Source organism: Lathamus discolor, chromosome 6, assembly GCF_037157495.1.
Source record: "Lathamus discolor isolate bLatDis1 chromosome 6, bLatDis1.hap1, whole genome shotgun sequence".
Taxonomy (NCBI): domain Eukaryota; kingdom Metazoa; phylum Chordata; class Aves; order Psittaciformes; family Psittacidae; genus Lathamus; species Lathamus discolor.
Window position 1 is genome coordinate 35,127,582 of NC_088889.1, and position 25,119 is coordinate 35,152,700.

Sequence of the window (25,119 nt, forward strand, 5' to 3'; positions counted from 1 at the left end):
AACTGTGAGATCGTATAGCTGAAACCATACTTAACAAGACATGAAAAAGAGTTTATCCTATAAACTGTCTGAACTCTTGATACTTAAGCAACTCTCAGTTTATGATGTGAACAAGTAAAATAACTTCTGAAGTACCTGTAGTGCTGTTGTGTAGAATATTCACTCACTGGCTGGATAAAGAGTTTAAGCCTTTGTTTTACTTGATTGGTCTTGGGGTTTAGATGGTCAAACTATAGGTTATACTTTAGCCTTGTATTTGAGTGCACTTTTCTCAGAGCCCAAATTGTGTGCTCTTGAGACTTGCATCTTCTGGCATTCCTCAAGTATGCTCAGAATCAACTACAGGAATGGGAGAGAAACTTGGTAAGGAATATTTCAGGGTGAAATAATACAATTTGTTCCTAGCTCTTCTGTGAGCAGATACATGGAAAGACCATATAAATGAAAGTGTTTTTTATAGGTGTCAGATGGGTTGAATCTTGTTTGTGCTATACCACAGATGACTTAAAGTTTTTAATACATTTCAGCGGATTGACTATAAGCTTAGGGTTTGGGGTTTTTTTGTGGTATTGTGTACATATACCATGCTCCTATTTAACTGAATTACTTTCTCCTCTAGAAGAAGCTAGCATAGTAGAAGAAAATGAAACCTATCCTCGAGCTTTGCTTCACTGGAATAGAGCAGCTTCTCAAGGTATATCCGTACCTCACAGTTCCAATTATTTTATTTTTAGTAGAGCCGTTAATGTTTGTTTTCATGTTTTTTATGAAACGGAGGGAGGGAAAGCTTACCTCCTTCAGTTCAACATTAGTTGTATTTGACATAGTGTAGTTGCTGTTCTTTGTTCCACTCTCAGCTATAATGCCATTGCAGTATGCATGCAGTCTGAGCTGTTCTGAGATCCTGAAGATTTAAAGGTCTAAAACACAGCTGTACAATGTGTTTCTTTTGCTGTTCCATACAGAATTATAGAGCAGTGTTAAACAGCATTAGAAATGTTTACACTGATTTTTCTAAAAATAAATCCACTTGGAAAATAGATACAAAAGTACTCTTCAGGATTTTGGTACTTGTCATATGTAATTTCTTACTCAAAGCTCAGTCATGAAGAACACAGTCTTGATATCCAACAAACCGAAGTTTAAACTCTGGTGCTTGTTATCCTATCCTAAAATAAGCAAAATTAAACTTAATCATGAAGTATCTCAGTGTGAGGTCTCTAACTTCCATACAGGTGCATCTTCATTAATGTCAGTCTACTGGCTTTTTACTTATGAGCAAGTGCATCATGTTAATGGAGCCGAAGAATTTTGTCTGAAATTCTTCAGACCGACTTGGCTTTTAGTAGAAAGTTAGAAATTGAGATAATGGAATGGTTAAGTATTTAATTACCAAATGATGATGAGAGACTTTATTTTTCAAGTTTTAAGTGCCTCTGTTTCAAAAACAAAGACCGAGCCCTTACTGACCACATAGTTAATCAAGTTTTTCTGTAATAAGTGACTATGAAAAACATGACATAGCTTTTCAACTGATGCCACTAAATAGCAGTAAAAATATTGGTAGGGTTACTGGGGAAAAGACTTCCCTGAAAATAGAAATTAGTTGTGTTTTGGTTAGCTAAAACAAAAATAAACAACCCAACAAAAACAAACTGTCTGTGGGAGAGGGAAAAGGGAGACAATTCATGGAAACTGTAAAAAGTAATACTAAAGCCCTTATTGCAGCTTCCTGTGAAACTAACAAGGCTTTCTTTGCCTACCTCTCTGATCTTTTTTGTTGTTTCTTGATTTATAGGATATACTGTTGCAAGAATTAAACTTGGAGATTACCATTTTTATGGGTTTGGTACTGATGTTGATTATGAAACTGCATTTATTCATTATCGACTGGCATCAGAGCAACAGCACAGTGCTCAAGCAATGTTTAATCTGGGCTACATGCATGAGAAGGGGTTGGGCATCAAGCAGGTGAGTAAGCTGTAGGCTGATAGTCTGCTTTTTTACAGCGCATTTACTAATATTAGATTAAGTCCATAACCGCTACTGGGCTTTGTGCACTGTATAACCGCTTAGTAGGAATTAGCATATCTCCAGATATGTTGTCCTGTAGCAAATGGATAAGTATGTCCACTTCACACTTGCCTATGTGAAGAAATGAGGGAAAAAAACTATTTGCCCAAGATTGTGAGGATTGGCAAAAAGAGTGTCGTATGCTTGAGTAATGTTTTCCAGACTTTGAAGTGTAATGAAATGATTGCAGATAATTTCCAGGTTCAGAGTATTTGGCACAAGATTGTTGTCATCCTCCAAAACACTGGATAATTTGTTCTTTACCATGACATTTTGAAAACAAGTTCTGTGCATCTTCAAGTAATAAGCCATAAGCACAAACAACAACATGGTTATTAGCTATGGTTTTTCAAATGAGGCTAGACCACAGTTTGCTTTGCAAAGTACATTGCCTAAAAGAAAGCAGTATATCTGGTTCTCTTAGGAAGCCTTGCTTTGCTGTCCAAGAGTTAAGTGAAAATAGTGCAATCCAGAGCAATACGTTCTTGTATGTGTCAAAATAATGTAATTAATAATTGCATACTAATTTTGAGCAGCCTACCTTAATGTTCAACTAAGGCATGCAATTTATGTGTTAATTTAGCAGTATCTTCTGTGTTACCTGAAACTGCAAAAAATGGTCTCATTTTCCTTATTTTCAGTGAGCTTCAACTTTTTTTGTGTGTGTATGTACCTTTTAATTGTTTGTCTGTTGGAAGACCCATTTTTGTTGGTTTCCCCTAAATTCATGGCAAAAGGTCAGAACAGTGAAGGGCAAGTCTTAAGGTCAATATTGTTACTTTGGGAGCACCAAGCAATCAACATCTGAAAACTGCTTACTGACCTAGCTGTAAAAGTGACAATACAGTACACAAACAGCATTATTTCTAAAGCTTATCTTCTGTTTTTATTTTAGGACTCTTTTCTAAAAGCAACAGTGCTATGGTTTTTCTTTAAATAAAAAACCCTTTCAGGCATGGACTTTTTTAATTTCTTTTGCTTCTGCCTTGAAAACAGCCCAATTTAGAGCACATAATGAAATTTTGAAAATACTGTAACATCACGTTCAGTTCAGCTGTGAAGAATTTGAGAAACCTGAGTCCTGGTGCTGTATTTGTGTATTCTCCAACCTGAAGCAGAGATGGCTACACATAGATAGCTGAAATGAGTACACAAAGGCTCATGATGAGCATGTGTGCAGCCTTGCTTTATGCAGATGAATAATACCCTCTCATACAGATCCACTGTTGACGGAAGAGTTAAACCAAAATGACGATAGTTAATGCAAATATGGGAAAGAACCACTGAGAATGTTTAAGCAAGGAAGTTCTATGTATAAAACCAGACTTGGTAATTCTGGGTATATAAAGTCTTCACTTGCTGCATCCTAAAACTCTACAACTGTAAGATGAGAGGATGGAGATTTAGGGCTGACTAAATAAGACTAGGGCTGGGCTTAGGATGTTCTGAAAAAGGCTAGGACTGAATTTTGAATGAAGCAAAAGAATATTTGGCTTCTTTTTCCCAGAATGGGCACTGTTGAATTTTGAGCACCAAATGACTGACAGTTTAAAAAAAAAATCATGCTTCCTGATATAGCAGATGATATGTACCACTGAAGTCTGTTCTTCCACTAGAGGCCTCTGGAAAGGACATACAAAGATATTTTAGCACTATGGTATCTAACAAATTGGGATTTAGTTGGTCAAAGACAGGGGTGTGTACTCTTACTTCCTCCCCACCTGTGTCCCCATCATTAAGACTACAGGCCCTCTAAAGTTAGGGAGAATGATTGAATAAGGTGGCCTGCACAATTTCCATTCAGGTCACTGTTCATTCTGGTTAATCCTGAATCAATATGGTATTTTTTTACTGGGTTTTGTTTGGTTGTTTTTTTCCCAAACAGCTTTTACTTTATTCTTCTTTACTTATTTAATAAGTAGTCTTTCTTACATACAGCATTCTATGCTGTATTTCCTATACATAGTTGGTTTTCAGACTCATACTGGGTCAGTGCCAAATATTAAGCCCTTTCAGAAACCTCACACGGGTACACTGTTACACACTTTTCATACATTGAAATCTTTGATTTGAGTAGATTCATAGATTCTGTAGATCTTCATAGTTTCAATCTATGAAAAGTGTGTAGCAGTGTACATGTGTGAGATTTCAGGCTATCCAGTTCCTGAGCGTGCATGTCAGAATGAAGACTGTTTCCATATACTGCTCAAAATAAGAACAAATTAATTTTCTCCTGGTCTTCTCTCAAGATTTGGCATGGTATTTCAGTGCCATTTGTGTGTTAAAGCTCAGGTTCCGGCAGTACTCGCTCTCAAGTGAGAGTGAAGAATGTATAAGCAGAATGAAGCGCTTGCTAATTAGAAATTAAAATAAGCCATGATTCTGCTTCTACGCTGATACTACCACAATATGAAGAAGATAAGGAAACTCTTTTAAACAGTTGTACAGAACACAGACTTTACAGGCTCAAGGATTATTCAGTTGTTTCATTAAATTAAAATGCTAAAATTGTGAGCTAGTACATCTCATTCATATAATGTGATTTTCATACTATTACTTCCATATGTTATGGAACCAAGCTTTACTGTCTCAATGAACAGAAAATCTTTATGGTATTTCATAATCACAATAAAATTATCAAATGAACATGTGGCATGAAGTCCTGTAGATTTCTGTTAAGTGTCCAACTTGGAACACTTCTAGAGGCCTTACACAGGCCTGCCCTTCACATCACTGAGTGAACATAAGCAGTTTATATCCAGGTATCATAACATTGTGCAGTATGTGTCAGAAGCGAAGCCAATAAAACAGCCCCAAAAAAGGAAAGTTAAACTGTTCAGGTACATGTATTCCTTGTTCTTCCTACAGTTACCTTCTTGTTCCAGCTAACAAAAAAGAGAACAATAATTTAAGCTCTTCCTAACGTTTGTGCTCATGCTTTTGCCAGGCTGCCCTCAGTAATGCAGGTTATGTCCATTTTGGGTAAGGAGCGAAATCTAATTTAGGAATACACGCAGAAATGGGTAGAAGCTGCGCTATGCAGCAGGCATACTTTGGTATAACTGGGATGGGTTGCTGCTGTGTACTCTTTCATGGCTTGTGCTTTCTTAGTCTTTCATGTTTGGTGTGGTGTTGGAGATGATACAATGTACCAGAGTTACCTAAATATGTGCTTTAATTTACAGTGCCTGGGTTGAATATGTAAATACTAATCTCTTTGTCAGCTTCAATTCTAGCATCAGCTCAAAACTTCCCTTTACTTGTCTAGTCAAAGGTGAACATACCTCAAAAAAAGGTGTAATTTTACTGAATGGATGTTTAACTTGACTGAAAACCTTGCACTCAAATGACAGTGTATAGTAGCTTATAGTAAAAGTTCTATATTTTATGGTTTATTTTTCGAGTTCTTCAAAATTGAGCTTTGTATTTTCTTAACTTTAGGATCTTCATCTTGCAAAACGCTTCTATGACATGGCAGCTGAAGCAAGCCCAGATGCTCAGGTTCCTGTCTTCCTAGCGCTTTGCAAACTTAGAGTGATTTATTCCTTGCAGTATGTACGAGAAATCAATGTAAGTTATGCAGAATAAAAAAAAAAAGCATCAAATCTGTTTTCCGTTTTAAAAGAAGCTTGACTTGTAATGTTACTTAAATAGAAGTATAACTTGAGCCTTATGAAAACTTTAGATGTGTTTTGTGTTCTTGTTTGCTAAGAACGCTACTGAACCTGTGATGCCTATTTCTTATTTGTGCAACTGTACGAAACTGAAATGTGCACAGCTGTTCTTCCCTTGACAGAAATTTCCCTAACCTGTTTCACTGGTCTTATCTGTGACTATCTGCTGTCAAAGTTAAGCAGATAGCAACTGGTACTTGTACCTGTAAAAAATGTTACAAGTCAAATTTAAAATCAAAGTAACTTCCCATTCCTGCTCTTTGACATGATGATGTGGACTTCTTGTTTCCTAGATAAGAGAGGTATTCTCACATGTTGATATGGACCAGCTGCTGGGGCCTGAGTGGGATCTTTACCTTATGACCATCATCGCCTTGCTTCTGGGAACAATTATAGCTTACAGACAAAGGCAACATCAGGCAATTCCCAGACCAGCAGGACTGCGGCCAGCTGTGCCTCAACAAGAGCCACCACCAGAGCATCAACCACCACAATAGCAACAAAAGCCTCAGTGAAAGAACTGGATTTTTCCAAAAGGAACAATTTTCATTGTGATTTAGGACTTTGGATCAATGGTCCCTCCCCCAAAAGAGGCGCAAAGAAGTTGAGGAAAACAAAAAAAGTCTGAAAGCTGCTTAGAATGTTGCCTTTTTTCAGGGATAAGAAAATTCTATTGAAACTGATTTGAATGTTATTTCAGTGCCAATGGAATAACACTATGGCTTTTTTTCATGGAAACACAAGAGTGCTACTACAAAATTGTTGCCTGCTGTATCTAGTTCCTCTTTATTCAAAGTCCTTTTCATCTCTTAGAGATAGCAGAAGGCTAGCAATGGAAGGCTTTTGTGTGCTTGATAGCAGTTGCCCTCTATAAAAGTAAGAACAATTTTATGGCCAATTCAAGTCCCTAGAAGCTGAATGACACTGAAACTCTAAAAATACTAGAGCTGTATAAATTTATATTCTGAGCGCCATCCCAAGCATTTCTACAATCCTTATTTCATTTTCTTAATATTTCTACACTTTGGTCTTTTATGCTGCCATGGGTGGTTTAACATGGATTATTTATAAATTCTGTAAAACTAGCCAGCAAACATACCACTCTCTATTTGTGCTTTTTTGTTTTGAGTATTTTCCTCTGTTCCCCTTAGACTAGACTAGACAGTTCTCAGCAGACAGTATGTAGCCCAGGAGGCAGACTGGGACAGATTGGGTCTGTAAAGCTCATCAGTTGAGAACTATCCACATGGTGCCCAGATCTTGCATCCTTCTAGAACTTTTTTGGAGCCTGTGTACTTGGCAATACTTTATAACATAAAACCAAATTGGTAGTGTTCCTAAACTATTTAAATTTACTCTTAGAAAGAGGCTGAGTCTAGGTTGCAGAAAGCACCAGTATTATTGTGGACACTGAAGAAAGGACAGAGCCATAAATCTCAGTGAGTTAGCTTACGTTTTTGTTTGGTTTTAGAGGTGGAAGTTTTGTATTTAATTTTCAGCAATCCTGTAAGTGATCTTCACTGCAACAAGTTAAAATATGGTATCTCATGAATGCATCTGTTTAATGCATCTACAAAAAAGGGCCCCAAAGATCTTTACTAAATGCCAGTGATGCTACTCCAAAGCTTGGCTGACTGATAAAAATTGTATGTTGGATTACATCAATTCTCTGGCTGTCTCTAACCTCTCTTGTACCTGGCATACATGAGAAAGTCAAAATAACATTTGGCTGTGCCATCTGGAGGACCCATTCTAACAAGAAAACCCAAAGAGAAAGATGACTAATGGTTTATGGCTTTCTGATACCACCAGGTCATTGCAGAGGCCTTTTAATGAATGTAAAGAACGTGACCTGTGGACTGATGTTTTTGGACTGCAAGTGGAATCTTCACTTAGTAAGGATTTTCATCGAATTATAATTTCAGGATTTGGGGGTGGGAAGCAGTGGGGAGTAGCTTAGAGGCAAAAAAGGAAGCTTCTGTTCTTCTTTACCAATGGCAGTGAAATACTTTTTTCTGTACTAGCATTAAATCCTCTAGTGTCTTAAAGCTGAATGAAATACAGTTGAAAATGAGGAGGCTTTAGCTGCTTTATGAAAAAACCTGTTGTGCTTAAAGGGTTAAGGGCTTCTTTTCATGCAAATTTTTTTCCAGTAGATTGGCAGCAACATATCATTTCTCTTTATTCAGAGTTGAGATTTTGTTATGGTTTCATACTTAGTACATTTGCAAGGAGACCATTGCACAACAGAGCTGTAGTTTGGGAAAGGAGATTAGCAATACACCTTTTTGTAAACTGAAATGTCATGGATGACTAGTATTAAAGTATAGGTAGAACTTCTCAGTACTTCAGAATGCTTATGCTGGTCACATGAAGACAAATATTTCATTTTAGTTTAGAGGGTTGCAGCATGTGATAAAGAATGTCTTGTTCAGTGTTAATCATCATTAGCAAATGGAACAGTATTGAACTTTGGTGTCTAAAGTGTACAGCACTCCCCAGGTGCATTTCTAAAATGTGTGATTTCTGAACACTCCCTGTGAAGTATTTTTGCCTCTGTCACTTAATAGCTTTTTTTTTTTTTTTTAGCTTGGCATGAATAAATTAAAGATTATATGGAAAATGTTTTTCAGTTAAATAACATTGGTTCATTGGTATTGGTCTCTTAGGACATTTAACAGTTTTGTTACTGCATTATTAAAATGTTTTGGTGGTTTGATCTACTAGAACTAAATTCTACAGGCTCTGTCCTATTTGCATGAGAATCTCTCATCATTGCTGCTATGTGACAGTCTTATAGCTGACTTTCAGTGAACCTGATGCATTTTTACATCCCAAGAAATCGGCAGAAGAAAATGATTGAAGATCAGCAAGTTATTTCACTTTAAAGAACTGCCTTTTGAAGAAGCAATAAGGAAGTCTTTCTCCTGCTTTTTTCCCTTCCACCAAATTATTACCACTAATTTTTCAGATGACATTCATTTGAATGAAGTGGTAGTAGTAGAAAGGTACTTACCATAAGTAATGGTGAGTTAACTCAGGGATTAAAGAAATTAATAAATTCAGATTGGTTATCTCCAACATGAATTATGTTTTTGTGACAATCCCTTGCTACTCTGTTCTGAAACTTGCATTTGAGGGTAGTTAACTTTTACTAGCAATATATTTCTTGTTGTGCACTCAATTAAGCAGCTTTTTTCCTGAAGGAGCTGGGTTGCTCAGTTTACTGCAGTGAAGAACTTGTTCCCTTTTGGTTGCACACAGGTTGTCTTGCAGTTTATATGCAGAAGTATTTTAGAAGGGAAACTTAAGCCTTTCTGGTTATGTTCAGCATGCTTTGAATGGAAAAATTGTATTCTTTGTAGTAATGTAGGCCAAAGCCTACCTATTAGACTGTCTTAGACACATGCTTTTCTTTCTTGGCACAGAGAATGAAACAGTTACAGAGCAGTAACTGCTGTCGGTGGGAGTTTTATATGTACGACAACTGTGGAAAGATATGGGGAAAATCTCGTTCTGCATCTCAAATTATTAATCAGACACACTTGCTGGTTGAAAAAACACTGAACTGTTGAGAAAACAGGATTGTAGTTGATCATTCTGAAACCTGTCCCAGAGCTGTCTGCTGAAATATGTCTGTTTTTTTGGGTTTTTCTTTATATTGTCCATCATGGCACAATGCAACAGAAGATAAGGCTTCTGATACAAACATCCCAATAAAGCTGTTATGAGACAGTTTTACTCAGTTTTTAGTCATCTTCCATAAGTCAGCTGCTCTTAAGAAAAAACAAAACCAAAAACACCCAGCTATCAGATGTTATTCTTTTTGTAGAACATTAAAACGTGGATTGTGAAAGGACTTTTAAGACTATGCATTATCTAATTTACACCTATTGTATGCTAGTTTTGGCCTGTAAAAGGGGAATACACTATAAAAGGGGAACACATTCACCTCTGTAAGTTGCTTCCTTTTTCGATAGGCAACAATGAACTGAAATTCTATTTTTGTTTCAGAGAATATTAAACTAAAAAGATTTAGTTTGATTTGAACTACTGCAAATGCATATGGCAAATAGGAACTATTGGGGGGAGGCCTTTGTTTTTATCAGCTGCAGTTCTTTAAAGGGTCTTGTAGGAGTTTTGTAAATTTATTTTGTATTTAAAATCAGTATAAAGGCTGGTCAAATGTAATATATTTGTGTAAACAAATTCTGTTAATAGAAAGATGTACAGATTCATTTTGTACTGTATCTTTAATCTTGTGAAATAAAGATACCACCTGTGTGGTTACCCTCAGTGTTCACAGTGGTTATGATAACAAAGGATGTCAATTGTTAGTCTTGTGTACTGATATATGCCACTGCTAAATACATCCTGGATTCCTTTAAGGATACTCACATTTCTATTCCTCTTCAAAGATAAAATAAATCTGTTAATTTTGGAGGTGCACAAAAAGGAGAATAGAAAATTATGCATTCTATCTTCAGTTGTGCTAGAAACTTGCCCTCTGTATATGTGTGCATGTGTGACCCTTTCTAAATGTGTACGGTGTCCATACTGTATGTGGCAGACCCAGAGCTGCTGTGTGGTTTGAGAACAGTGACCAGTATCCTTAGGATTACTATTGCATTTTCAGTCGTAATACAGGGAAAATACAGCCACTAGAAACAGTTCCCAGGGGAGGCACTACTCCAAGTAGACACGTTTGCTCACTTTTTAGGTCTTTTTCAACCTACTCATCACTTCGCACTCCCTCGTAAATTCATTATGTTGGTTTGCTTTCCAATGTGCTTATTAATTTGGAAGAAAGCAGTTAGGGAGAAGGAAAGTATGGAGGGTGAAGGAGCGAGGATAACAGCTGCAGAAGGCATCAATAGGTGAACAGCCTAAGTTACTTAGTTTTCTGAAGTATCTGGAGGCTCCCTGCCTTGTCAACTGTTGCCAAAGTACTTGTTCCAGGCAGGAAACAACTGCTGGTGCTAAAACCAGCCTGGGTCTGACTGATGTAGCTAAAGCTTAGCCAGACCATCCCCACCTTGCCAAAGAGCCTGTGGCTTGACATGCAATGTGTTCAAGGTCAGAAGGGTAGATACCCTATTTTGCTTGTAGCCTGTATCAACAGGGAGTTGTTTTCTGCAGTGGGCACCGAGTAATGAGTATATACATAGCTGTGAAAGGGGGGGGAGTGTTGGATTTGTCTGCTTTGGGGGGTTTTGTCTTTGAATTTTTTTTTTTTGGGGGGGGGAGGAAGAGGGGGGGTGTTTGTTTTTTTAATAAAGAGCCACTGAATAATGCTCATCAAAAAACAGTATATTTGGTTTGGTTTTCTGGCTTGGTTGGTTTTTATGCTGCTTTCCTCTCAGTCTAAAACACTTCTAGTAAAATGAAAATAGAAAGTGTAGTTTGTAAACCTGTGATGCCTGATCTATTAGAATGTGTTATTTGGTATAATGCCAAAATGTTCTTCCTCATCTTTAAATGATCATTTGCTTAATGGCATTTCCGAATCCTGATTTCACTTCCTATGTTTATAAAGAATTATTGAGGAAGAAGTCACTCTAGTCTATTTGTTGAAAAAAAAACCCACCAAAAATCGTGAGACTGTATATGACTTCTTCTGAAGCGAAGTTGAAGGAGGTGTACCGTTATTCCAGGTAATACTTAGAATCATAGAATAGTTAGGGTTGGAAAGGACCTCAAGATCATCTAGTTCCAACCCCCCTGCCATGGGCAGGGATACCTCACCCTAAACCACATCACCCAAGGCTCTGTCCAACCTGGCCTTGAACGCCGCCAGGGATGGAGCATTCACAACCTCCCTGGGCAACCAATTCCAGTGCCTTAGCACCCTTACAGTAAAGAACTTCTTCCTTATATCCAATCTAAACTTCCCCTGTTTAAGTTTTAACCTGTTGTCCTATGACTACAGTCCCTAATGAAGAGTCCCTCCCCAGCACTTCTATAGCCCCCTTTCAGATACTGGAAGGCTGCTATGATGTCTCCATGCAGTCTTGTCTTCTCCAAGCTGAACAGCCCCAAATTCCTCAGCCTGACTTCATACGGGAGGTGCTCCAGTCCCCTGATCATCCTCATGGCCCTTCTCTGGACTTATTCCAACAGTTCCATGTCCTTTTTATGTTGAGGACACCAGAACTGCACACAATACTCCAGGTGAAGTCACACAAGAGCAGAGCAGAGTAGAGGGGCAGGATCACCTCCTTGGACCTGCTGGTCACACTCTTTTTGATGCAGCCCAGGATACGGTTGGCTTTCTGGGCTGTGAGCGCACACTGAAGCTGGCTCATGTTCATTTTTCTCATGAGCCAACACCCTCAAGTCCTTCTCTGCAGGGCCACTCTGAATCTCTTCTTTGCCCAGTCTGTAGCTGTGCCTGGGATTGCTCCGACCCAGGAGTAGGACCTTGCACTTGTCATGGTTACTGTGACATCTAGTCTTAACTTTCATTTTCAGAAAGAAAAGTAAGCGGTTGTGGAGCACTGTTGTAGTTGTATTTCAGGTAGGAAAAGGTGAATGTGAGTTAACATCCACAGCACAGTAGCTGAATTCTGTAGTGAGTTTCAGGCAATGTTTTTACCCAAAAACGTATCAGTGCCACTGCCAATTTTTCTGGTAAGCTTTTCTGAGTGCATCAGTATTTCAGGCAGACCTTCACTTTAAGGGGTAGGTTGTTCGCATTTTTATTTCTTAGCTACCCAGCTTCTGGGGCTTTCCACATAACAGGGGCTTGCAATTCCAGATTTTTGAAAATAACTTGGAAGAAGATTAATTTTTGTGTCAGGAAACACTTTATTCTGTTATTCCAATTATATCAGGCATTTTCTGTATTCGCTTATTTTTTTGTTTCTGTGCTTGTTTTTCTTCATCCTTCCTCCTAAACATGGGCATAAACTGCACTGTAGAATTAAATGTTCCTGTTCCCATCTGTTATTTATGAATGTGACTCTATTTCTGCACAATATTCATGCAAATTTTGTTCTCTTTTTGTTGCTTCTAATTACTTGCTTTTGCAGGCAGAAAAATTTGTGCCTGGTGTGTGTGTTTTCAGCCACAATGGGGCAGTAGATATCAAATGGTGACTCAAATGGAGTTGTTAAAAGTATTTCAGGCCTCAGCGATCATGAAAGAAATAACCCAGTTTCAGCCATTGTTACATTGTGGGAGCACATGTGTATGTGCACACACATGCATACGTACTGCAAGAGAAAAGACTGGTTGCAGGAGCTTCAGAAACTTACTGAAATTAAATAATTCAGTGCTCTTATTTCTCATAGTTGCAGAGCAAAAGTCCAAAATTAAAAATCACTGTAGTTTCTGGAAAGACCCTGTAAAGAATTACCTGCCCTGGACTGGTAAAGGGTTTTTAATATGTATGTCCATCAGCTTGCTGCCATCCTGGTCTGTCTTGCAACATCTTTTAGAATATTCTGTACAGATAAAATATGTACTAGTTGGGCATAGCTTCCAGGATGGTGGCTCTTTCACAAAGTTAAACCCAGATTTTCTTAGACTACAAACTCCCACTAAAGTAAGTGAAAGTGTTTAGCAACAGGTGACGACGAGTCTTTTAAAATCACACTTTCAGGGAGACCATCTGATGAAACATTTGAGCTATCCAAGTAATTGGAAATTTGTATTTTACAATATTTTACAGTATTCCTTTCTGTGGAATCTTAAAGTTGGTAGGCTCTGGACTTTGCTATATACTGACATTCCATTAATGGCATTGGAGGTGCTTGTAAATAAGATTTTTTCATTATTATTATTTGGAAGGTTTCCCCAGATCTATTTGACAATGATGTTAGAGGAAAAGCTTGCTTGCATTACTAGTATTAAAAATGGATGTGTGAAAACAAAAAAATCGAATACACTTCAAGTCATTATTATAGCTGATATCAAAACTGTGGCACATTTCAGATTAAGGCTTTGGATTATAAATAGGATATTCCTTAGAGAATCATCCAACTCTGAATTTTTAGACTAATGTCCTGAAAATCTACATGTTTGATAAGTTTTTCCAGTAGTTGATTACCTTTGTTACTGATGCTGTGAAATCAAGAGGACTTGAATTAATTCTTTTCCAGTTGTATTTATTTCCATCTCTAGTTTTCTTTATATTGTTTGTAGGATAGGACAGTCCTAATAGCAAGAACAGCCACACCAAAATATGCATACCAAAATGATATATATTGCAGATTCCAGAGTGTAATGTTAAATATGCATTTGTAACTGGGTAACTAAATGATTTTATATATTTTACAAATAATTTTGAATCTGACTTGATTGTCAAAATCTGGGAAACATTGCACAAAAGGGAGGTGGCTATAGTAAAAGAATTTAGCCCAAGTGAGATAAATGTGATCTCACTGCAAGCAGCTGTGTTGGCTTTTTCTGCCCCTTTCCTAAACAAACAGCCTTAATGAGTTTCCTACTAGAAGTCTGATCTTTGTGGAAGGCAAAGGGTGCAAGTAGGTAAGAAGTTTTCAAAAGAGAGAAGGAAAGAGGGGTTTCTTCATGAAGGTTTTCTCTATCAACTAACAAATGATTTTAGCAAATGCTGTACAGTAACTATGTTAGCCTACTCTGTTATCTTGTGTATTCAGTTGAAAGCTCCATAGAGATACAAAAAAAACATATTTACTTTGCACGTGTAACATTTCTTTCTGTTGCTGTTTTGGTTTGGGGCCTAATTATTACACTGAGTTTGCAGGCTCTCAAAAGTTTGTGTTTCACTATGTTTGTCATTCTTAGTTCAGGTCCAAAAGATGGATTGATGGGAAATACTTTTAACTGTTTCTGGCGATACTAGTTCAGCATCATAAAACAGAGCTTTTATAAAGAGTTGGCAAATAATCCCTTGCCTGAGAACTGAAGAACTCTTTGGTAAATACTGAAAATGAACAAAGGTAACCTAAAAATAAATCCCCTTTTCAAGTCTCATTAGCTCTCTCTTTGGTACTGTGAAAGGTGCTAGAAAAATAGATAGACTGTCAGTTCAAAAAGCTATTCCTTATCCAAATACAAATAAAATATGTTTCCACTATCTCCTCTGGATTTCTAGATGTTAAATCATAGACTTTTTGCAGCTACAGAAAAGGAAGTTTTCAAGTTACATAAATGAACATGTTAAACCTTTCTTTATCTCTCCCTGTGCTGCTTATATTAAGTATTTGGTACTTCCAGATTTCTCCACTAACCATAACACTCCTAGCACTGCTATTCTGCAAACACTTCACTTGGTCAAATCACAGGCAGAACATGCTCTGCAGCTACCGAATGGTTTGGTTTGCTGTTACATGGCAAAGCACAGGTCTGGACACTTGAGCAATTGCTGTCCTTGGGGAAAATACCCAGCCTATGAATAGGAAAGATTGACAGCCGACCATGCTGGAAACAGTGCCTTTGTCCCAGAGCTATGGATTTTAAACTAATCTTGCCATAACTGAGACCTACAGTTACATAAATCTCTCCTGAAATACGGTCTTTCAGGCTTGGCTGTATTGGCTGAAGCAAAAGCTGTTCATGTGCATCTGCATATGTACAAGGTAAGGAAGCTAAGCAAACGATCCTTTGTCACAACACACTTATTTTCTCTTACTGTTCTTTGTGTTTTGTCAATATCGACCCATGGGCTGAGGATCATACATGAACTGTAAGGCTGTACTTAGTGATATGGTATAAAGTATGTGAAGTACAGACTTCGCTGTGGAAGCAGGTCCAGATGAGTAAAAAATTCTGGAAGTGCTTCTGTACACTTCTGAATGGGGTCTCTGTTGGGATACCACCAAGGTTTAATCACACTTCCTCACTTCATTTAATACAATGAAGCATATTGAATTCTGTTAACTGATGAATTCAATTAAGTCTAAAGTAAAGCTTGCTTGTGAATTGTTGTTCTGTATCGGAACAAAAGCATAATTAAGAGTTTTCCAAGAAGAATTATTAATAAATTTTCTTTATAATGAAATATTAACGTTTAAAACCCTAATTATCTGTCAGGTTGAAAGAACAAAAAATCAGGTGATGAGTTAGAACTAGGATTGTCTAGCCTTTAGTTATTAAGTACATATGTTTATAGTTATAATGTCACATGCTCTGATCCTGTAGAGTCTCATCATAAATACATGTTCAACATAGGTCAGAATGTCAGCAACAGAATATTGTATTTTTATGGTTAATATGCAACATTATGTCATTCTAGAAAATGGAAGGATATAATTGTTGTTCAAAGCCAAATTATTTGAAGTAGGCAAATCAGACTCTGGAGTGTGTGTGATTTCACCACCACCACTCTTTCATTGGAGGGAGAGGAGGGGGAGGGTTCAAGAAGAGTATCCTAATTTCCCTTGCTATTATATGAGTGTTTTCAACCAGAAATTAAATGCATAGCTATTTGAATGTAGTTTAAAATATTACATCAGGGACCTACAATGACCACCTAGTCCAACTGCCTTACCACTTCCTGGCTAAACACAGGAACACAGAGCTCTGTGGCTTCAATTTAGAGAAGGCTTGAAAACATAAGAAACCTGTAGCAGGTATGTTACCTCCAAGTCCTTCCATTATAGATCTTACTCATAAAAGTATTTTGGAAACAAAAAAAGTAAAAATTTCTTACAAGTCCAAGTAGCATAATGGTATTAAACATAGCTGTCTGATACTGTGGTAATGGTGTAATAACTTTGATGGAATGAGTAGTTGAAGAGAACCAAATGTCCTAAATCATCTCCTTCTCTCCCCCCCACTCCCATATTTAAAAGGATGTTGAATGCAGGAACTTCAATTTATTTGATATCAGAAAAAGTAATCAGTGCTAGAGCCAGATTAAACCTGTTAATATACATAAAAGAGGGAAAAGTGCTAAAAAAGCAGTACATTATATGACAGCCTTCTTCCTTTAATGTCTTTTTAAATGAAGAAACACGACTTTCCTCAACCTTTATCTAAAGGCTATCAGTAAACACACTTGAGAGTGAAAAGGACAGCAAAGTTGGAAAACATAACCTGTATTTCTAGTAGTGGGTCTTAATTACAACCTGACTGATGAAATTTCATGCTGTGTGCTTTTAGCAGTGCAAGATATGGCAACTATTGCAGCCATTGGACTGTTCCTGGCAGCATTTGTAGCTGCATTTGTGACTACAGGCTCACAGTACTGTTGGGCAAAGTTACTCTGTAATGGCTGATCCTGATGCTGCTAGTCAGAAACAAATGAGGAAAAAAGAAGAAATGGGGTTCAGGACTTGACCAAAACCAGGAAAGGATTGATGGTCCTAGAGTGTTTCAGGTCAGGATCTCTCCCATGCTGGTACGTCAGCAGCTGGTGATGTTATTCTGGACCCTGTATTTATTAAAGATGGAGGAGATAGAGGGAAATGCCTGGAAAGTTAATCTGTATTTCTTTCGTCCCATAAATTAATTACGAGTAGAAACAAAGGACACCAGTTGTACCTGAGCAGAACTATCTTGTGTCCTTGTTGTAGTTAACCTTTACACATGTAAATGAGCATGGCTACCAGCCTTAACTTCTCATAGCAAAGTGGGCTATATATGCAAATAAACACGGGGTGGTTTTACACTTCTGGGTAAGACTATGCACGATGTACGAATAGTTTAACAATGTCCGAGTTGCATATTATTTTCTCTCAACCACCTCTAGCTGGCACTCTTGTCAGCGTTTTGTGCCAGAGGGTATCCCCACTTCTACCACGGGTGCTTCGGTTTCTGAGTGGCGTGTTTCGTTTGAGTGGCGTGTTTTAACGCATGTCCCCAGAGTAGTATGTACCAGTAGTAAACCTTCAAGCCTCTTTGAAAGCTCCTGCGAGACACAATCAAGTGAAGCAGTGCTGCTAAACTGCCAAGCAGAACACCAGTTATCATAACTGTGTGGTTATTCGGCACTTTTCACCTGAGACTTCCCCAGTGTTTTACATGAGCACCTAAAAAACTGATAGTTCACCCAGAGAAGAGTTATATTTCTGTAATATTTTTTTTACAGTGATCCCCCACTACTAATTAAGGCTCTTATGATAATGTTGACTGCAGTTCTGGAATCATGGAATGGTTAGAGTCAGAAAGGACTTTAAGATGTTCTAGTGCATCTAATGAAGGTTATTAATCTTTCTCAGTTTGCAACGTTCAGATTTGTAGGAAGCTCTCTGGTGACTTTTGTTGCTTCCTCAGCTCCCCAGAGTCATCCTCCGAATCCACCAGTGAGTGTGCTCGCATTTGTGTGGGGTTTTGGCACACATGCTCATCATCCATAACCTGCCTTTCATTGGAAGCTTTGAAATTGTAGTAGGGTTACAAATTAAAGCCTCCATAATGACATTTGCATATACAAATTGCAACCTGAAATCTTTCAAGACACAAATAATAGTTTAGCTATATGTTATTATGTCTGTAATGCTACTACCACTTGCCAGCTTAAAACCAACTTGGTTCACAGATGTTGCTGTTCACTTGATTAGTCCTGACTGGTACAAATCATGGGGCTATTTGCTGATCTGTGTAATTCATCGTCTAACAAAAGACTAGAGAGACACGTCTGTTAATTTGCATTAGAAGCGGGTACACAAAGCCATTACTTACAAATAACTACTGTCGTATTTAAGCATGCCAGTGGAACGAGCCCGAGCAGAATGAGGTTTCTGTGTTGTATTTTTCGTATTTACACGTTCGGGTTTTGCATTTCTGCAAGAGCGAGCGGCTGCCGGTCAGGCAGCAACGCGCGTCGGCTCTTGACTCGTGTTTAACAGCAGGCCATGCACCTCTTTATCGTGGACCCGTTCCGGGAAGAAGGATACGACCGCCTGCTCCAGCCCTCCCACCGCCGAGGGCTGCACCGGCCGCCCGCCGAGTCCCGCCCGGCCTCTCGGGCCGCCCTGGCCAATGCGGCTCCGCTGCCCCCCGCGTCGCCGGGGAGCGCCCAATGGTGTCGGCCCTGCGCTGCCGCTGCCCGGGGGCGGGACGAGACGGGGCTCCGCCGGCGCAGCTCGGCGCTGCCCGTACCGTGCCCCGCGGAGCGCTGCGCTGTCCCCGCAGCCGCAGGTGGGTCTGCGCGGGTAGTGGGGAGCCGTGGGGCGGGGGTGCGCGCCCCACCTGATAGCCAGGGACGGGCGCAGCGGCTCCGGTTCGTCGGAGCGCCGGGGCAGGCGGAGGAGTCCCGGGCACCGGAGCAGGGGAAACCTAAACAGAAGGCAGGTGGCGGAGCCGGGGCTGCCGCTTTATCCCGCTGTACTTCAGAGAGGGGCTGGCCTCCGCTGCGCGCCCGGTGGAGCCCAAGTTCGCCTGCGTGCCCCAGCCCCTTGCCCCGGCCGGGGCTCACGGCTCCGCTCGCGGACCTGACCGGCAGGACTGTGCATCTGAGTGCCCGCGTGTCCCCCTCCCGCGGATCTCACACCCGCCTCATGGCTGTTTTCGAGGAAGACTGTGATAAGCAGCTTAGCAACCCCCAGCCATCCGCTCCCAAATCAGGGCTGTCCTCTAGGGTCTGTACTAATGCACGCTGTGTTTCCATGCAAGCCCTAGCAACTCATTATTCCGCGTCTGCAGAAGGGTTAATGAGTCATTAACAGCGGCATGTGGAAGCTGCATGTATCCACCTACCCCTCAGCTGCTCCATGCAATTACTCATGTTTTGGATTTTTCCTTGCTTGAGTCTACTGAACTGTGCTGCTTTTGAAACATTTTTCTGCGGGTAAGATACTGCAAAGCAATGAAAAATCACCCCTCATCTTCCTGTCGTCTCGTTTGAATACACTAGGTAAATTATAGGTTTTAAAAGCTCAAATTAGATATTTCCATGCCAAGTGGATTTTTATGTTGATATATGACCAGACAGCCCCCTCTCTACATGTTTGCCAAGTTCATGTTTCCTTCTGTATCCTTTCTGTACTGCAGCTCCACTTTTCTGTCTTGATTTTTGTTAATAGTTTTGTTGACTAACTGGCTGTAATCAGACTCGAATGACTTTTCTCTCTCTCCCCTTCTCCTTCTTCTCCTCCTCACCCCCCCCCCCCCCCCCCCCCCCTTAATCCTTTCTGAGACTTCAGTTTTTCAGAACGAAGCAGGTTGAAAAACAGCTCCAGTGCTGGGCTAGGTCAGGCGATGCCTTACAGCTCACATCTTCCCATGCCTGGTTGTGCCTTTTGATGGGAATTATCCTTGGAGTAACTTCACTGTATCGGTTTGAGGGCATTTTTAGTATCGTCAAGGCACAAATTTGTCAGACGTTGGCATTTCTTTACTTGTGAATCAGCAATGAATCATTCTTGTCTCCTGTGAAACGTGCATTTTGTAAACTTACTAGTTTGGGCAAGTAAATTTCGAACTACAGGTTGATTGCAAGATGCCTGTGTACAGTAATTGTGGCATGTGATTTCTTGGTTTATTTCCTCTGCCAAGGACTGAAATGTCCCTGGTGTTACACAGGCAGGTGAGCTCTATGCTTTGCCTTAACGTTTTTCCAGGTAAGCAGGTTTATGTTAGTAAACGGAGTTTGTGTTATCCCAGAAAAGCTTGATGAGCAGTGTCCCCTTCTCCAGTGAAATGTGTTACATGGGATTATGCAACATTTACGACTTCCCTAAATACTTAGTTTCTAAAATGGCTGGGTTTTCTGTTCTCCAAGGATTTTCAGATTTGATTGATTGTGATATAAAGTAATATTTGCTGTGAATTACATTTAATCTGCTATATCATGCTTTTGTCGGGGAAGTCTTTGACTTTTTCTGTATAACATGAAAGGTTTTTCATGACACTCCTGTGGAGGTCTGAAGTACAAAGTAGCAGTAACTCCCCAGCAGATCCCACATACTGTTTTCCTTAGGTATTGGAATACAGCTGGCAGCTTTAGTGATCGCTACTCTTTTATAGCTGTAGCTTTTAAATTATTTTCAAAATATGAATGCCATCAGCAGGCATTCATATTAAACTTTCCAATAAGAGGAAAGGTCAAGGGTTTTTTTCTCTCATATGTTGCACTGTATCTCAGTTCTGACTAGTTGTACTGTCTTATAATTCATGTCCTTAATTATCATTAAGGATTTAACAGCATACCTTGGTCTTTAACTACAGATCTCTCCTTTACGTGAGTTCTTTGGATCCCTCATTACACAGTGTTATAATTAATACTCTGCTGTGTGGTTGGTTTAGATAACAGTCCAAGGGGCGCAAGGTAAAAAAGCAACAGTTACTTCTTAGTAGTGGCGAGCTCCCCATCTCAAGTCATAGCTTGTGCTACCTTGCCAGCTGTCTCCATAGGAACTAGCAGCTGGTACAGCTCCCTGGTTGAGAAACCCAGACGGTGTGTGGGTTAACACCATACTGTGAGGGGGCTAAATTGTGAAGTCCTTAATTTTCAGCTAGCCCAAGTCTGGCATCAGCAAATGAAGATGAGAAGTGGTATCTCTGTGTGTTACAACTCTCTCAAGGTGTTCTGCTCTGCAAGGCTTCTGCCCCTGTTGTAGAACAGGGGACTTTTCCACTCAGCAAAGCAGTTGCCAAGGATGGTTTCAGCTACAAGGTTGTAGCTTGTGGGTTCTCCTGCTCTGACACTTTGCTCCTGGTTGTACCCTTTCTTCATGCAGCTTTTAATCCAAGTATTGCACAAAGGCTTTCTGAGAAGCCCCTGTCATGGTCTTTGCCACTAAACTAGCAGAATAAATGAATCCCAGATAGGGATTCCCTCTTAACTTCTGCCATCAATTTTCACTGTCTTTTAAATATGCAAATAAGGTGAATGGTGTGGAAGGTCCTATTTCTTTCATAACTTCAGGGTGTAAAATTTCAGAGATTGACACTGAAAAAGACCTGAGAGAATGGAGTCCCATGGAGATACCAGGGGATAAGCATCAGTGCTCCAGGATTCCCTTCTTTTCTGGAAAACTATGGATGCAAATACATTAGTGCATTAGTTAAAGCAGGAATGGACTTTTGAAATTATTGTCCTGATCATCCACACTTACTGCACTTCAGTTTGCATCTCAGAGCAAGTAAACTGATTTTGTTTGGGATAAAACTGTGTCAGAGCTACTCCAGGAGCTCACTTAATGTACTCCAAGTACTAACGCAAATTGAGCCTACAGGATCAGGCAGGAGATAATTGTAAGTAAAAGCCCCAACAAAAAAAGTAGTGTGAAAGCTGTGCCCTCGATGCCAAGTATCTCACCCTATAGCTCTACACCTACCTGTAAGGTTTTACATGGCTTGTTAGTGTAGACTTAGGATATAACATCTTGAACAACTTACTATCAATTTTTTGAATGTGACATAATCTTTAGTGTATATTTACAGAAAAAAAAAATACAAGGAAAAATGTAAATGTCGTATAATGTTAAAAAAGTTAAGACTTCAATGCATGGGTCCCTTAAATAACGATAGAAACAACTAATGCTTTGTTAATAGAAAATAATCTTAAAAGGAGTAGCTTACTAAAATGTGTATGTTTCTTAAACATCAGTTCTACAGAGAAACAGTTGGTGAAAGGCAGCCATGAAATTAAAGGCCTTTTGCTCTCACCCATCTCCAAAATCCTTCCATTGGTACTTTCCTGACAGCAAATGTTTTCTGAAATGTTGAAAGTATTTCCTCAGCAGTGATATATTGAGGTTTATCACTCCACTGCACTGAAGTGTCTAGAAATATGTGTAAGACTTTGTTGAAGTTTACATTTTTATGTATTGGAAGAGGTCATGCTCCAGGAACGTCTTGATTAGTTGTACTTCAAGTCAGCACCTTGTGATTTCATCTTGTGTGGCTGAGGGGCATTCATCTGAAATGAGAAATAACTCTCTGAGCAGCAAACCACTGCCGAGTGCCTCTTGTTCATTCTTTGCAGAGGAAGGCAGTTGTTCTGTGTTTGATGCTGACAAGGTGGGATAGGCAGATTGCAGTCGTACTGATACGTTTGATTGTATAATGTCATTTATCTTGAATATTAAATGTGTTTTTTAAGCTTTGTTACAGACATTCCCCTCTGGGAAGACAGAACAAAGTGAAACTCCTAGGAAAGAGTCCTGAAAGAAATAAATAGCAGCCTTAGAAGTAATGAAGGAGGGAGCCAAGTAGCATAGGAAAATAACCTGAAAATGGTGTGTGTGTGGGTGTGTGGGTGTGGGTGTGTGTGTGTGCTGGTTATTTAGTTATAACAGTAAATACTGGCATAGACACTGTGTGACCAGGAGTGTGTACTGTAGAGTTTGGGGAATTAGACTCCCTGGAAGAGGGGGAGGATGTACACTAACACAGTGTATCAATGAAAGGGGAAATAAGAGTATTGTATTTTTGGCTGTGATTTGGTTGCCTTAATTTGGGTGTGAAGAAGACATGCAAGCCTAAGTTAATTGCTGTAGCCTTTCTGGAGGGGGGTTTACCTCCTTCAAAAATAGATCAGAGGAAGGATCCTCTGGAGGTGTTGTGTTCCTTCTGTTGACTATAAACAGAGCATCAGGTGACTATCTCAGATGTCTAACTGGGTGTCTGGAGTTAAACGAGATGTGATCCATCTTGCCTTATTAAGGCAACTAAACTACATGTCTTACACAATTCCTTCAGCTTGAAACAGAGGACAGAACTGACCAGTATCCTTCAGGATCCTAGAAAGGAACTCTAGTAGTACAGAACTACCCTAATGTGCAAAGAGCAGGCGGTGTGTTCTGGAGCTGAGAATTGGAGCAGAGCTCCTGGTCCAAGGGCAGCAGACCTGCCTGGTGAGCTGGAGAGAAAGGATATCTTTTTGCTGAGCTGTGTTCTTGTTTCATTATGGTCTTTTAGGCCAAGTTTTAGTTGGCATTTACAAGCATGAATATTTATAGCAACTAATTCTCTTTGTGGGCTCTTGGGCTTGCCAGCTGTGAATTGAAATGAAAGAATTATCTTTACTTTTGAAAAAGGGGGTGAGTATACGATATAGTAATTTTGTTCTCTTGCTATCTGAAGCAGGGGCCTCTTGCGAACAGAAGGTAGCATTTTGCAGAACTGCATGGTGGTTTTGTGGTTGTGTGGGTGATGGAAATGCATGGAAAAAGTACTACTAAGTGTTTTTGAAAAGAAAAAGTATTACTAACTGCATAACTGGAACCTGAGCTGGTCAAGCTCCACAGCACAAGCCCAGTTTATTTTCTAATAAAGTAGTTTCAATCGAACAGCTGTAGGGAAGTATTTGGCCTATAGAGTTTAATGGTTAGTGGTTTAATTGCTAGCTGCTCCTGATGACAGACACTACCAGAAATGCTTCTTTCTCTCTGATCTATGTTGTTTCCAGTTCACTGGATTTCAAATACTTACCTGGCTAAAAAGTTTATCCTAGTTATAAAAATTATATATATAGCGCTAACTTCAACTGTGTGCTCCTAAATCTCATTCCAAATTACAAGGTACGTGAGTTCAGCATGAGGAGAAAGATCTCAGCTGATAGGTGCATGGATTTGCCAGAATCTCAAATGTCACTGAAGGGGATAAAACTGAGGTAAAATAAGTTCCACAGATCAGTGCTTTTCCCTTCTAAATAACTCGTGTCTGTCTTCTGCAGTCTAGTTGTCCAATCTCTCTGCATGGAAGCAGATGTGTTAGTTTACTGCACTATGTGCACGCTCAGAGTGTAGCACCAGCATTCGCTTTTTCCCCAAAAAACTGCAAATTGTCCCTCTATTCAATCCAGGCTATTGATTTGAGTATGTTTGGACCTAAGACTGATCAATGGTGGGCACAGACCTTTGGGAGCTGCATTAAGGTCTTCAGTGATACCGAAACAGGCACTAACTTTGAAGTGAATATCCCTTCTTTTCAGGAAGGTTGTCTTGAAAAAAGCTGTAATTCTTGTAATTCTGCTGATTTTGGTAGTTTGTAACATGCTTTTGTTTATTTATGTGAATTATGCCAGTGTCAAATCTGCAACTCTGCCAGCAAGTCATGAGTGCAACTTCAGCCTTGGTAGCAGAAACAGAGTCTCAGTCCCCTTGAGGGTCTAGGCCTTTGTGAGAGGGAGGTAAATATCTCTAACACTTTAAAATCCACTTGTCTGCATCCCATTTCCAAAACGTGTCCACTGGGTAAGGCAGTCTTTGCCAAAGGTTAGCTGGGCTCAAATTCCCTAGAGCTGGCAAGAGAGCAGTAACGCTGCATTAACGTTGCCTTGAACTGGTATTTCCACATATCTTAACGCTGTGCAACTGAGATGTATCGTGGGCTGAGGAGCAGGATAACCGTGGTCGCTTATGGCTACACAAGGTTGGGTGGGGAAGTGAGGTGATCTGACTGCGTTACTTCCACTTGTAGAGCAGGCTCAGTGAGCAGCCATGCTGTCGCACGCACAGCACTGCTGCTAGTGTTACTTGAGAGGGATTGCGTAGAG

At 39.6% G+C, this 25,119-nt stretch overlaps 2 protein-coding genes across 6 annotated transcripts in view; both read left to right on the forward strand.

Annotated features, from left to right (window-relative positions):
- The window catches only part of SEL1L (SEL1L adaptor subunit of SYVN1 ubiquitin ligase), a 32,878-nt gene extending 22,830 nt beyond the window's left edge, over nt 1–10,048 (forward strand). The window contains exons 18-21 of one of the 2 annotated variants that reach the window (XM_065685910.1): nt 623–694; nt 1,799–1,971; nt 5,515–5,643; nt 6,041–10,048. In XM_065685910.1, coding sequence (XP_065541982.1) covers nt 623–694; nt 1,799–1,971; nt 5,515–5,643; nt 6,041–6,244 — 578 coding nt within the window. In that variant the 3' untranslated portion in view covers nt 6,245–10,048. Of the gene's footprint in view, nt 1–619; nt 695–1,798; nt 1,972–5,514; nt 5,644–6,040 lie in introns of both variants that reach the window. The other variant, XM_065685909.1, reaches the window with a different exon arrangement.
- Nucleotides 10,049–18,621: 8,573 nt separating this feature from the next.
- STON2 (stonin 2) overlaps nt 18,622–25,119 on the forward strand; it is a 72,974-nt gene continuing 66,476 nt past the window's right edge. For 2 of the 4 annotated variants that reach the window (XM_065685913.1, XM_065685914.1), the window contains exon 1: nt 18,622–18,815. The gene's annotated coding sequence lies outside the window, so the exon portion shown is untranslated. Of the gene's footprint in view, nt 18,816–19,406; nt 19,465–25,119 lie in introns of those variants that run through there. The other 2 variants (XM_065685911.1, XM_065685912.1) reach the window with 2 other exon arrangements.